Source organism: Typopeltis vanoorti, chromosome 4 (assembly GCF_054136105.1).
Source record: "Typopeltis vanoorti isolate ZY-2024b chromosome 4, IOZ_Tvanoo_1.0, whole genome shotgun sequence".
NCBI classification, from domain to species: Eukaryota; Metazoa; Arthropoda; class Arachnida; order Uropygi; family Thelyphonidae; genus Typopeltis; species Typopeltis vanoorti.
The window spans coordinates 70,770,817-70,786,769 of NC_143552.1; the positions used below are offsets into that span (position 1 = coordinate 70,770,817).

Sequence of the window (15,953 nt, forward strand, 5' to 3'; positions counted from 1 at the left end):
ACTTGTCAGAATCCACTTCTTCAAATATGACCATCACAAAAAATCAATTAAGGAAACAAATTACAAATGATCATTTAGATGATTGTCTGCGATTGGCCACTTCTTCATATCAACTTGACTATGAAAATATTGCGAGGTCCAAACAATGTCAAATTTCAAATTAACTTTTTTTTTTTTTTTTTTTTTTTAATCAACCAGCATTTCCTGTAACTTGTGAGTTTCTAATCAATCTGTTGTTTTTTCTAACTTTGGTTTTCCAAAATAGAGAAAATAAATATTTTATTCCAATATATTTGTCTTTTTTTTTTGTTGTATTAAAATAATTAAAAGTGATAAATAAATTTTTAAATACAAATAAAGTTTTTAGTTCATCATCATCATCAATTTCCTGACAAGTACCCTCAAGGGGTGTACAGGATATGATAGTACTACATAAAAAATTTAGGCATTACTAACTTCCTATCTACAATTTTCCTCCAAATCAGTGTGTTACTTGTCAAGCCTCCAACATTATCAGATCTCATATTTCTATCGTCTAAGGCACTTTGTACCGTATCAATCCACCTACATCTTGGTCTTCCTCTGGGTTGTTTTCCTGCCAACCTGGCAGAGAACACTCATCATCATCAACAAATTCCTGATATGTACCCTCAAGGGGTGTACAGGATATGATAGTACTGCATGAAAAAAGTTACACCATTACTAACTTTCTATCTACAATTTTCCTCCAAATCCATCTGTTACCTGTCAAGACTTCAACATTATCAGATCTAATATTTCTATCTTCTAAGGCACTTTTTACTGTATCAATCCACCTATATCTTGGTCTTCCTCTTGGTCTTTTTCCCACTAACCTGGCAAACACTTGTTTTGTTAATCTTTCCTCTCCCATTCTTTTTAGGTGACCATACCACCTGAGATTAGCTCTGCTAACATATTCCTCGATGCTAACATTACGTTTTTTCCTAATATACTCGTTTTTAATATGATATTGCCACTGATGAAATCTGTTCACCCCTCTAATCTTTCTCAAGACTCTCAATATCTGTGGTCTCTAGTATTTGGTCAAGTGTTTTATTTCTAACCCAGCTCTTAGATCCATACGTTAAAACAGGTTTGAACACAGTCTTGTATACAGCTAATTTAGTGTTTTGACTAATTTCTCTCTTATTCCATATAATTTATTCGGTTGATTTCCTACCATACCAGATTCTGTTGTCTATTTCCATATTTAATTTACGATCCTCACTAAACATCGTGCCTAAATAGCTGAAATGTTTCACTTGTTCTATAAGTTCTCCATTCACAATGCAGTTGATATTTTCAATGCTTCTGCCCATTTTCATCGTCTTTGTCTTGTTACTGCTGACCTTCATATCAAATCTATTACAAGAGTTATTCACTTTAGTCAAGGAATCTTGCAGAGTAAAGAGCTGAGTTAACATCTCCAATTTTGATATCAGATTTAATATCACTTTCTTCATAATGTGATCCATATAGATAATAAATAACAGAGGGGATAATATACATCATTGTCTGACACCAGATTTAACATAAAACCATCTTCCTGTACTTCCTTCAATTCTAATTGCTGATTTACAACTCAAATAAAGACTTAGTATTGCTTGATATAATGCCCCATTTACACCATATAACTGTAGCGTATTGAATAGCTTCTCTCTTGGCACCTTGTCATATGCCTTTTCCAGATCGACAAAACTTAAATACAGATCTTTGTTATATTTCCATGCTTTCTCGACTATTTGTCGTAAAGTGAAGATCTGATCCTGACAGCCTCTATTTGGCCTGAATCCAGCTTGTTCTTCCACAATTCTTCTCAACCGTGTCTCAAGTATACTTGCATATATCTTACTAGGAACATTCAATAGGGAAATACCTCTGTAATTCTCACATTCAGTTTTATTTCCCTTTTTATATATGGGTACTATTAGAGCTCTATTCCAATCATCAGGAATTCGTTCCTCTGTCCAGGCATTCTGAACTATGCAGTGCAGCCTCTGTAAGACTTTCATACCACCATATTTCAGCATTTCTGGTCGAATATCATCTACTCCTGCTGCTTTTCCACATTTCAAGCCTTTGATGGCTTTTTCTACTTCAAGTATCGATATGTATTCCTGACTGTATGCCTGTTGAGTGTTTTTTACTACTGTGCTATCACTGCTTGTTTCATTTAGCAAATTTTCAAAGTAATTACTCCATACTTCAAGGATATCTTTTTCTCCCATTTTCATTTCACCTTTATCATCTCTAACTCCTTTTACAGCACTCTTTCCTCCATTCCTAAGCTTCTTCAACAACCTCCAGAATATTTTGCCGCCGCCTTGATATTTATTTTCTACGTTCTTGTCAAAGTCCTCCCATGCCTTTTGTTTAGCTAGTTTTACACAGTGTTTTGCTTTCTTACATTTGTCTCTGTGTTCTTTAGTTGTGTATTTTTAGTTGTTTATTTGTGCAAAATCAGATATCAGGTTGGGGGAGCGTGATCTATATAAGAGAGTAGATCGCCGAATAACTTTTTATAAAAAAGTAGCTCGCGTAGTAAAAAAAGGTTGAACACCACTGGCCTAGGGAATAAACAACATCCATGGTTCACGAGGAGGAGAGCTGGTGTTGGAGAGTGGTGATGACTATCTGGAATTGTGTTACATATTTGAACAATTTGTATAAGATTCCTGGTGAGTGATACCAAATGTCCCAACATCTCTGACTGCTCAAACTGTGAAACTGGAAAAGGAAAGCCATTTTTATTTGTGAACATTAAAATTGCCATAAAAGATGATCTTCTATGAAAAAAAGTATACAGTTGAAAAATCAAAAATTTAAAGAAAAGAAATCAACATGTTCAGAATGCTTTTGGTGACATTCTAAATTCTGTTCTTACTGGATTAAAACAAAATAACATGATAGAATCTCATACTGGCTATGTTCTCAACTGGTTAAATAAGGTCCATCCTGCTTTCATCAGGAAATCCTGGGAAATAGTGAAAAATTACTAATGGATGAATTGCAGCTCAACATCAGCAGAGTTCAAGATTGGCACCATCAACACATGAAGCATCAACGGAAAAGAAATGGAATTAGCAGAAGAATATGATAATCACCAGATCAACATAATAAGTGTTAACAAAACCAAAATAACGGAAACAGACGAGAATCTTCTAAGCAACAAATATGCGATGTTATATTCAGGCAATAATGATCAGGGAAAAGGTGGAGTAGGTAGAGTATTCAACAAGAAAAACAAGGATAATCTTCTTGAATGGCAGGCAAAACCAAGTAAAGTGATGTGAGGAAGTATCAAAATAGGGAACTAGACAAGATGTATTTCAGACAATAGTCCAGCAGAAGTCAACAGAAGTCTAAACAGCAGAATAGGAAATGATTACTAGACACACAGAAATGTTTTGGGAAAATGTGGAGAGATGTACAGAGCTAACAATAATGGTAAGTACCTGCTGAATCTGTTCAGGATATGGATTAGTTATTACTGGCCCCATCCTCCAACATAAAGATGTGCTCAAATTCACATGGAGAGTAGACACAAGAAATAAGCTGTTTCATTGACTATGTTGTTGTTGTCAATGAAACTTCTCGATGTTTTCTTGCTTGTTTAAAATGCAAAAGTATACAGAGGATTTGAAACTCCACATGATCACCAGTCAGTTCTCAGCAGGATATAAAACTGAATATCATACTATAAAGAGAAGTGTATAAAAAAGTATTAAAAAGAATCAAATGTGATAAAACTTTCAGAGCTGAACTGTTGATTCAAAATAGACAAATATTATTCAAGAAAAAATGAAACAGTTTCAAAAGTAGAACTAAACCTTAGAGATTCATTGGTAGAGCCTGAAGAAAACAGTGATACACACTACACAAATACAACTTTAATGCCACCTTTAAACCTCCTGCAAAATTAACTTATTAAACTCCTCCAAGGATATTTTTCCTCCTCTGGCCCACCATGGACTATACAGCATTCAATGCACTTGTAACTTGCCTTATATAGGTGAAACTAGATGCAGAATTCCTATCCAGAAAAGGGAACATAAACAACACATTAATTTTAATAACTATTGTAATTCTGGCCTTTCTGATCATGCCCTGAATATGCTACATAAAATTGACTGGAAAGGCACTTGATCATTACACCACACTAAAATGTGTTATGAGTACAAATTTAAACAGTCCTGGACCTAATCAACCATCCTAATCTTAATAATGATGGTCTAAAAATACAATGAATATGGATGGCACATATTCTACTTAACCTTTGTTCTAGGAGTAACCTTTATAAATTATAACTTTAGTACTCCAGGATCTTAGCTTTAATATAACAAACACATATGTTAAATTACTGATTAGGCCATTACTATTGCTGTATTAAAAAATATGAATTTCTTCACTGACCATATGTAAACAGGATATAGTTTTGTGTTTTTTCTCTACTAGAGGTCAGGCTAATAGAATAATACTCGAACTGTATACCAAAGTGATTATTGTCACTTTGGCATACTGTTTAAATTGTAATGTAACTTGTTTCTGTATATACATGTGTATAATCCTGATGGTGAGCTTAATATTATATGAAGGTCGAAATGTCAAGAAATTAAAGGAATTATTCTTAACACAGTAGTAGTCTGTATAATTTATCAAAACAAATGCTGACCATTGTGCAACATTAAAAGAAAGCATCGGCATTGTTAGTATTCAGGAATGTGTTAGCAGAGCTAATGTCATGTATGGTCATTTAAACAGACTGGCAGAGGAAAGGTTAGCAAAACTTTTTTTTTTTTTTGGTCAGGATGGCAGGAAAAAGACAAAGGAAGACCAACTAACATACAGGTGGATTGATATACAATAAGAAGTGCCTTAGAAGACTGGAATCTAAAATATGACAATATTGGAATCCTGAGAGATAACAGATTATTTTGGAGGAAAAGTGTTGATAGGAAGTTGGTAATGAAGTAACCTTTTCACGTAGTACTATCATAATATCCTGTACAATTGATGAGAGCCATATCAGGAATTTGATGATGATGAGCACATTTAAAAAAATCCATGTTTGTTTAAGGAGCAAGGACATCCAGATTATCTAACATTAGTCCATCCACGATACTAATGTACAACCTTTCATCAATGAAAGGTTATAAACCTTTTGTGGTAGCATGTCTTTCAAAAAAAAAAAAAAAAATCCCTTCTAAGTATTACTTGCAAATTGCAATTAGGATACAGATTCTGTAATATTTCCATGCTACCGACTTCAGATATTATTTTTTTCATGGGGTAATTGAGATTAGCTTGCCCACAAGGCAGAGTTCAAAGCAGAACAGTGTTTTAATGTAACTTCACTTGCAGATATAAAAGAATCTTTTCTTTTGATATAGAGGACGAAATAATCAGGATGTGCATTTTTGACTCCCTCTTCCTTTGTTTTACTTGTATCAGTTTTGACAGAAGTTAAACAAAGTCCTTGCAGGATTTCATTCCTCAAAGTTCTTCACCTTTCAATACAATGGTCATCGGGCAAGATCATATATCTACACAGACTAATCTCTAGGCCTAACTGCTATTCTCACAAGCACATAGTATCTAGAGTGCCCTGGTATGGACTACAGATGCTGTGCATATTAGGCTGTATTTTTTAAAAATTTATTAATTTTACTTTCAACTCCATGAATTTTGCTACTGAGGAATATGTGAATTCTCAAGTTTTCAGTGAAAATAACAGGCTTAATAGCATTTCAAAGAACGCATAAGAAATGAATTTAGCTGCTTCAGTCCATATATGCTAATGAACTTACAAAGAAACATTTCTTTTTAGAAACATGTTTTGAGATTGGTGAGACATATTTTGAACAATGAATCAGATATCCTTATAAAGAAATGATTTTATTATTCTATTATTTTTCTGATTATTATTATTGTATAACACCTCCAATGAGTCAAAGGACTCACTGCACAAGGCCATTCTATACTACACAGCATAACATGATAAGACATGTAGCTCTACATAATCTACTATCCACACTATGCTATCTACCACTCCCTACATAGTACTGTCTGTAGTATATAATACAGGGTATCCACAAAATGATAAAATATTCTATGCAGCACAACTTTATTTACATTCTGTATAATAGATAAATGATCCTTCACAATATACTCAAATATCTGCTTTGCATTAGAATGCAGTTTTGTCAAAATGGAGAAACAAAAGTGTCTCTCGCTCTCTCTCGAAGTCCCTATAAACCAAACTGGACATTTTTAAATATGTCAATCTGGCTAATTAACTCACATAAGCTACCTCTCTTTAATGACTGAATCAAGTTGTTTTTAACACATGAGAAAAGTCTATTTTAAACACTAGGCATTACTTTACTGTGCTCCTTACAAGGTGCATTTCCACTTTAAATATTTTTATCTAGAAGAACATAAAAAAATCGCAACTTTGCCACTGATAAATCCATAACAGAGAATTATCAACGTTCTACAGAAAAAATTGAGTTTTTTTTGTTTTGAATTTTATATATAAAAATAAAATACATAGATAAAAAATATCTCATACGTAGAAAATGGATAGAATCTACAGCAATCCAGAGAAAAACATGCACAGGAAATTTTATGACGTACTAAAAATTTGCAAAATTCTTTCATTATTTGAATGTATAATAACTTTAAAGGAAGGGGAAGAAATACCTGGACTCTCTTTTAGACTGTGATCCTGTTGATGCACATATTTTAAAGCTGGAACTGCTTCCAGATTTACTATTAGACATCTTTATAAAATCACCTCGGGATTCAAATTTTGCCTCTCTATCTTTTGAATTATCTACAAGTAATTAAATGCAATAAAAGGATTATTCATAAGTGATACAATTTAATTACACTATGCTACCAAAGGTCAGGGGAAATATGCAGATATAAAAAATGTTTTTATTGACAGAATTCAATAACATTTTGTGCTAACTTTTGGCATAATAATTATTCTAAAAAGAATTATAGAATTTTTATAGAAAAGTAATGGTATGGTGCTCTACTCCTCCTTTAAAGTTAGTAAGTCCACTAATGATGAGTGTCACTTTAGCCTTGCCTGAATTCTGCATCCTAATTTGTCCCTGTGATGCACTAACAAGTTCAGACTGGGGTTGTGTGCTGGTGACCAATGTTATCCTCATCACATCACATTGCAAGCATAAAATCATTGCTTTGTGGTATGAAGTATTATTGTTTAGGGACGTGTCAATGCATTACTTACATAACTACCATATACAGGAAAACACAAAGTATTATTTATTAAATATACTACCATATATTTCAGCTGAATTAACAGACTATCATCAGTGGCTCAAAAACAGTTTTTAAAAGGTAGAATACAAAAGAATTATTCAAAACAGAATGAGCTGCATGATGTTAAATCGCCAATAGTGTTATGTTTTCACTGAAGAAAAGGTTAATCATAAAAGTGTAAAATAAACTGCGCGCGCACACACACACACACACACACACACACACATATATATATATATATATTATCATCATTATCAGCTATTGTCGATCCACTGCTGGATGAAGGCCTTTCCAAGATTACTCCAAAATTGTCTGTCCATGGCTCTCCTTTCCCATGTCACCCCTGCAAATCTGATGATATCAATCCACCGTGACTTACGTAATGGCATGGTCATTTTTCCTCTCGTGGAATCCAATCCAGTACTTCTTTTGTCCATCATCAATCTTATCTTCGAGCAATATGCCAAGCTCATTGCCACTTCAGATGTTTCACTCTTCTTATGATGTCAGAGACTTTGGTTTGGTTTCTTATCCATGTATGCCTTTTGCAATCCAGTCTTGTCATACTAAGCAAACTTCTTTTCATGTATGTTGTTCTTAATTTTTGAATTTCCTTTGCATTTAGTGTCAATGTTTCACAGCCATATGGCAATATAGGAAGAATACATAGGTTAAAAACTTTTCTCTTCAGGAATAATGGTAGTTGGCTTTTGAATATTGAATATAATTACAGTATATATGTATATATAGAATGTAATTATATATATATATATATATATATATATATATATATATATATATATATATATATATATATATATAAAATTAATTAATTCAAATCCTATTTAAGGAGATTGCTGAGGCCTTACTTCACCACCCTAATTTGAATCGGAATAATCTATCCTTATCAGAAATATGGGAAGGTTTGATTCGAATAACAAATCATTCAAGTCTTTTTTTTTTTTTTTTTTTTTTACTAATTAAGACCAATAATATTTTATAAAGACATAAGACCTTAAGCAACCAACTAGATATTATAAATTATATATATATATATATATATATATGCAATTTATTTTACACTTTTATGATTAATCTTTTCTTCAGTGAAAGCATAACACTATTGGTGATTTAATATTATGTGGTTCTATTTCAAATAAATCAATTGTTTGCATTCTATCTTGTAAAAACTGTTTTTAATGATAGTCTGTTAATTTCAGACTGAAATATATGGCAGTACATTTAATACTGCCATAATAATACTTTTCCCTTGTGTTTTTGTATATATATTGTCTAGAACTATGGCACGAGTTTCTCTTAAAACTAGAATTGCATAACTACCAATTATTCATCAATAGTCAGAAAACTCTGCCCTCCAAAATGAGAAATCTAGAAACCTATTTTGATATAACAGTTGTGTCATATGACTTACACCCTTTGATACCAATCAGATGAAATACCATTGATACCAATCAGATGAAATACAGGTAAGAAAACAGAAAATTTCAAGGGGAGAGAAAAAAAAAAAAAACAGACATTTTAAGGCATCGGTTCCCAACCGGTGGTACGTTTTGCATTTTGTTTACTTTACTTGTTTTTCCGCCATTACTGATTATTTTTTGTGTACATGAACGGCCCAGCACGTACCACCAGTTGGGAACTGATGCCTTAAAATTAGAATTACATTAATATGACAAATACTATTAAGTAGTCCTATTTTTATTTTCTCTAACTTGTAATGCTTATATGGTTTTTGTCAAACTGTCTTGCAGCATATAAATATTACATTATCTCAGTTATTATATCCTTATATAAGGAAATAATAGGGATATGTTTTACTGACTTCAGCAATGCTGTACATTGCTGAAGTCGGTAAAACATATCATCCCTTCAGAAACAGATACAGCCCTGCCCCCACAAAAATATCAATATCAGAAATGTTAGTACCAAGAATCAAACAGTTGCTAGTAGCACTGGAAATTCAATTTCACCCTTGAAAACCAGTGAAACGAAACCACCCATAAAACTACCACAAAACAACAAAAACACCACCGCAAGTTAAAAACTCACACTAGAAAAGGAAAGCAAACACAAAAACTCCACAAAACTACCACAAACACAACATACAAAAAACCCACCAAATTCTAAATGTTAAAGAAACAGCCACCTTACAAAAAATAAACACAAGAACAAGATATGATGTCTAACACATACGATATGTAGATATAAATTAATACATAAGCAGCACACACACAGCATGACAATAATCATATTAACAACATAAGTACTCAGAGCAAATTAAAAATAAAAAAAATAAAAAGTTGTTAAAAGTTTTTCCACTTGGTTATACTATACATTAAAGATACCAAGAAATTATATACTTAGTTTAATCCTTTATCCATAACAGCTTTCAATGACCCTTATGTTATATGAGTGATAGAAGATGGTAATGTCAATGACACAGTTCATGCTCTTTTTTCAATCTCACTGAAAAAAGAGCATGAACCATGAGGGACTCCCTCCTATTGGGTACACATTCAGGAGAGAGAGGATCCCATTTGGACTTGAAATATTGGATAAAAAGAGGGAGGTTTCCTCTGAGATCAAAGTCATGTAGGTCTTTCAATATTCCAAATCTCCACGCAGAATAATATACTTTTTCCATATCAAAGAAAAACAAATACTAAACACTTGCATTTTAGGAAGGCATTTCTAATGGATGCTTCCAGTATTAGATGATCGGCTGTTGAGTGATATTTGCAGAAATCAGACTGTGTCTGATTTCTGTAAAGTAGATTATTTCACTCCAGAATCCATAAAACTTAACCGTCATTGTAATTTGCCAAGACCCAGAAACATGTTCTCACAGATAATTCTATTCAATAGGTAGAACAATTTAATCATTAGCAGATGGCAACATACATTTGATCAATAGCATAATGGATGTCATCTGGACAAACAGCAGTTAGGTAATATTTCTACAAATCTACTTTTATTTCTTGTTTTGTGAACAGCCTGTCTTCTGTACTGCTCAACGAGAACAGAATTTGTTGCTTTTCTCCAAGGAATCCTCATGTGATATGAAGATATTACCAATGTTTTGTCAAAAATCTCCTCAAGAGTGTCAGTGACTGCTGGTGGTGGTTTGGCAATTGTACATCCATTATGTTCAAGGATTGAAAGTGGGAAGGCAATATATATACAGTAAAACCCCGAAGTTACGCGGTAGGTGGGACCAACAAAAAAGCGCATAAGTCGAATTCGCATAACTTGGGGTATAATTTTGCATGTAATTTATATATACAAACATACAATTGGGACCAAAGGTTTACAAAAACACCTATATTTTTTAAGAAATAAAATCATAATTGTAGTTTTTCGTACATAAAAAAAATAAAGTTATTTCGATGTTGATCGTTTCATAAAATCTAATAGATTCGTCTGATGGGATAATGTCTTTTTCTTGTCATGCAAAATTTCTTCATAGCAAGCTAATGATTTTTTTATTCATTGCCTTGTGGCTACCATTCGTTCCTCGTTAGAATCTATGTCCTCCAAAATCTGTAAACCTTTCTTTTATGATTGTTCTTACTGTAGATTCCTGTAGGTCGAACTTCTTTGCTAACTCACAAATTTTCATTCTGCCTTCAAAATCCTTAATAATGTTGAGTTTTGTTTCCAAAGTCAATGTTTTTCTTTTCTTTTCTTGCTAGCTGTAGAAGAATCGGACTTGCTTCTTTTGGATGACATTATTATTTTTTATGTGATAAAATTTTTATCAAGAACATAACATTAAACAATCGCAAGGTTTGTAGACTATAAAAATCATGTATGAATGGAGACCGTGCGAAACATGTCAGTGCTTGTCCACAGCATGTGCGACACTGGCGAATGCGGCCGGCACCTGAAAGATATGACTAGTGGTGAGGCGTGAAGCGCAATGGGAATACGTACATATAAGAAACTGCGTAACTCCGGATTTGCGTAAGTCGGGGTATGACTGTATATATACACATCTGCCTTTCATTTTCCAGATTTTATATTCCAGATTTTACTAGACTTCTTTCTGTTGGCTAATGCTCTTGTTATACAAGATGCATATTCGATCCAGAATTCCTTTTGACTCTGAAAACAGATATGTCTTGTTCCAGCACATTTGAAAACAATAAGGTCAGTTGCATGGTATCTGCAAAAGATATTACTTCTTCCTAGCTTCCTTGGCTGCTGTGCAATCAATGTTTTCCAGCTGTGGAAACTTGCGTAATACACTGTCATACACAGTAATGATTCACTGCACCACTGACTGGAGACGAGATGACTGTTGCAGAAATCAAAATTCTGCTAAGGAAGAGAAACTGAGTAAGTCAGCTTGCTTGATTTTCCATTGTGATATCTGTAATAATCAGATGCCCATGCAAAAAAAGTGGATAGATGATGACAAATGATTTGGGAGAACATGAAGACAATGGTAGTGAATGTTTAAGTAAGTGTATAAAAGATGTTATTTCCTGTGTTCAAAAGAAAGAGATTATTACAGTTGAGCATATACTCTACAACTCTTCCTCTGATGTTAGTTCAAGAACCACCCCACAGGATGTCGTGTCCATTTAGATTCCCCATTAAAAGTAAATGATGATAATTGCAGTATATCATCGTCAAGGTAATCCTAAGAGATATCTGCAGCATACTGTTACAAAAGATCTGATTGACAGTTAGAGAACTGTTTGCATGTTTGTATTAAGTAGGAACAGCTGGAAGAGAGTGTACAATTGCCCACAAGGATGGTGACTCTTCCATAAGCAGGTACATCCCATCCCATTCTGTCCCTACAAATGATGGCTGCATTTCATAATGCTGAATTGTCACTTGGCTTTGGATTGTTTCCTGCAAGCAAAAGTAGACTTGTTTATATTTCTATGAGAGTCCTAATGTCATCAATACACTGACGAAATTCAATTGCGAAAGGTTTTTCATTATTAATTTTTGGCGGTGTCTTCTGATGTTTGGAGAATTGCAGAATATCAATGTCCACTATTTCTTCTTCCTCAGAAAAAACATCCAAGACTCCTAGGACACTAGGTATATCAATTGTTTTATCTTCTTGTAGGGGAATAGATAGCATGGGCAAATCCATGCCATCTACTAATAGATCAGGAAGTATACTTTGATTCTCTGCAGTGCATATTCCATTTTTTTTTCACCCCTCTTTTTAAATAGTGGATTCTCACTCACAGTGGATTCATTTTTGGTATATGATTGGGAATGGGCCCATTTCAATTGAGAGATGTAGTTGTGAAAAGGGGAGGCAGGAGAGAAATATAGGTTAAAGGTTCCTATTGACACTTTCTTTAGAGTTTCCTTCCCCGCATAAGAAGGTTTATCACTAGATGTTGTTGTTGCTAAATATGTAGTACAGAGCTTTTTGCCTCCAGATAGGAGATGCTCGGTTCAGTCTTAATTTTTTTTGTATCACCTTTTCAATCTTCAGCTTGGGCATGTACAGTGGTAGACTAGGTAATCTCCCTCACATTTAGGGAATTTCAGTGTTTTGTACTTACAATTTTTGTTCTCTTGATCTTTACTGCCACATCAGACACAGATGACATTACTAAAACAGACAGTCTGAGAACAACCAGACTCCTGACATTTGGAGAAGAGCAAAGGGAACAGGGATGTAGAGCCTAACTGGGCATATGAGATAACCGCTTTCAAAGATGCTGGTGGTTTCGATGTGATAAATGTAAGAATAATATTGCTGAGAAGGGATACTTCTGGTAGAAACCAGGAATCCATGTCTGCGTATGAGGTTTCTCCTTATGGCTGTCACTCCTTGGTCCTTCATTTCAGAGCAGATCACATCAGGAACATTGAGGAAGTCCCTCAGATATTACACCTCTAGAGAAGTTTAAAGTTTTGTGATGGTGATGATGTGCATATATGTGTATGTATGGGGGGGGGGATAACTATGATTAGTGTTTCCCCTATTGATGTACACAAGACTTTTTTTGGACTGTCTTGCTGTTGTGACTTTGATAAGAATTTTTTCCAAACACAGTCTCTTGACTGTTTTTTGGAGATCTTCTTTTTTCAAAGTCTACCATTACTGGTGGTGTGTATCTATCTGGACATGCTATAAGGGTACCTAATAGCACAATTAGATGACGATAATCACCACTGATGCTTACATTTCCAGTGAAACAGAGCACCTCCTCATCACCTGACAGACATAAGGATGTACCTTGATATCCGTTTTCCAGCCATATGGATTGGTAGAGGGGCACCTGTATTATGGCCACCGCATCCTTTGAAAGGCATCTAGATGAAAGGGGAGGGGGTGACATTTTCCCAAATGGAGTTCTCCTTTTCCATATAAGATTAACATGTTCATGTCATTAACATGTTCATGTTCAGTTCGATGCTGTTGGCAAACTCTTCCTTGATGAGTTCTTTCGACTCCCTGGAGGTGTCACATAATAATAATATAAGAAAACAATAATTATGGAGAATGCTATATTAGGTTGATATGCTTGTATTATTAAAAAACTGTAAATATGTGAGCCATCATTATAATGAGCCATGTGAGAATGGTAAACATAAGGGAATAAAAGAACAGGTGTGAATAGCACTATGTTCGTAACTGGCAAATGAATTATTAATAATTTACATTTGATATATAGGGTGTTACAAAAGGGGATATACAACTTTGAATTACAATAGAAGTGATAGATGAATAGTGATAAATGAACAATTTTTATTACGGTGCAAATGTAGTGTAACACTTGAAGACAGTTAAAGTTCGATATGACTGCCTCCAGTAATTCTGCAGACATCCATCTGTAATTATCCTGCCATATGTGGCAGAGAATATCTGGCATAACTTCAGCAATGGCAGCAGTAATTCTGGAACGCAGTTCATCCAAATTGGCTGGCAGAGGTGGTACAAGCACTTTATCTTTTGCAAAGACCCACAAGAAAAAATCTAATGGCATAAGGTCTAGAGAACGCAGTGGCCATGATACAGGTGTCCCTCTACCAATCCATATGCCTGGAAAATGGGTGTCAAGGTACAACCTTACATCCATCAGGTAATGAGGAAGCGCTGCGTCTCATTGGAAATGTAAGCACCGGTAACGGTACACTCTGAAAAAAGAGGGATCCATATACTTTCTTCTTGTTTATGGTACAAAAACGTTAGCTTCTGAGGTGCTGTGAACATGTTCTATAATGACGTGTGGATTTTTGCTTTCCCAAATTCTGCAGTTGTGTTTACTTGCCCACTAACATGAAAAGTGCACTTGTCACTGAAAATGGCCAAGTTGGATAAACAGAATGTATACTATGATAATGTTGAATTTTTCTAAGGCATTTGAGAGCATACAACACAAACAGTTGCTGCAGAAACTGGAGAATATGGGATTGAAATATAAACTCTTGACTTGGCAGTCTAAGAAGGTAACTTTATAAAAAAAAAATGTGTGATAACATTTTTTTTATAAAGCATTTTATTTAAACATCTTTATTAAAGAATAGTTGAAATAATGTCTTTTATTTTATTCATTTTTTTTTTTGTTTGATACACTTGTGTCAAGTAAAGCATGTATGAGAAAAATAATTGTATACCATGCACAATTCTGAGGATAATTTTTTAAGATTTAGCCAATTTAGGCATGCACCCTTAAACAGGCTCACCATCTTTGGTTTAGTTGAAATTATGGAATATTAAATATAAGAGATTTACATTTATCATTTATCTGTGATCTCAACAACTCACCAAGCTTGCTTTCAGAATTAACATCTACTTCTTTAACACCAGAGTTTGATTTTACAGTACTTTCTAGCTTGATAACTGTTACTGGTGGAGGAGCACCACTGGAAATCTTGTTCTGTTAATTAAATGTTATGCACTTAAGACAAATTTATTTATTTATTTTTTTTTTTGAAAGTAGACCAGTCAAAATGCATAATCAACAAACATAAAATACAGAAGTTTAATAATGAACTCTTTCACAAATGGACAACTTGTACAGTAATTCACCATTTATCCGACCCTTCAATATCAGAACTGCAAATTCTGATACCTGAAGAGTCAATCTTTTGAAGGTTGGATAAATGGTGGATTACTGTATATTAAAGTATCTATCTATCTATAACAGACAGCACTTGTACTGTTCAACTTAAGTAAACTACAACATTTAAATAAATTAAATTGTAATTATAATAAATAAATAGTGATTAATTATTCAATAAGATTAAGCTTCAAAATATCTGCTATGAGGAAACTTACCAGTTGGTTTATTTGTTCATAAAGGGTAGAAAGAATATTTGGAAAGAAGTGAACAGACACCATAATGTAAGGAACGAACATCCACAATGCCCACCTTAATAAGATATAGGACTGCCTTTCACTGCAATGACTGCAGCAATCCTTTCCACAAGCATACAATAGTGATCAATGGGAATTTTGGACTGTTTTTCCTATAAATATGCAAGAAGGTCCTGGGATGTCCGCTGACTTCAACCTGAGGCTCCAGTTCATTCCACAGATGTTCAAATAGGATTGAGATCAGGGCTCTGTGGAGGGCGATTCAAATGTGGTGATGTTCATGTCCACAAACTATGCAGTTACAGCAGCAGCCTTA

The 15,953-nt window shown here is 34.0% G+C and overlaps 1 protein-coding gene across 1 annotated transcript in view; it reads right to left on the minus strand.

Annotated features, from left to right (window-relative positions):
• tho2 (THO complex subunit 2-like protein) overlaps window positions 1–15,953 on the minus strand; it is a 779,097-nt gene that overhangs the window by 251,774 nt on the left and 511,370 nt on the right. Inside the window, exons 32-33 of the mRNA XM_090391861.1 lie at window positions 15,086–15,197; window positions 6,724–6,856 (exon numbers count right to left, since the gene is read on the minus strand). Coding sequence (XP_090247987.1) covers window positions 6,724–6,856; window positions 15,086–15,197 — 245 coding nt within the window. The remainder of the gene's footprint in view (window positions 1–6,723; window positions 6,857–15,085; window positions 15,198–15,953) is intronic.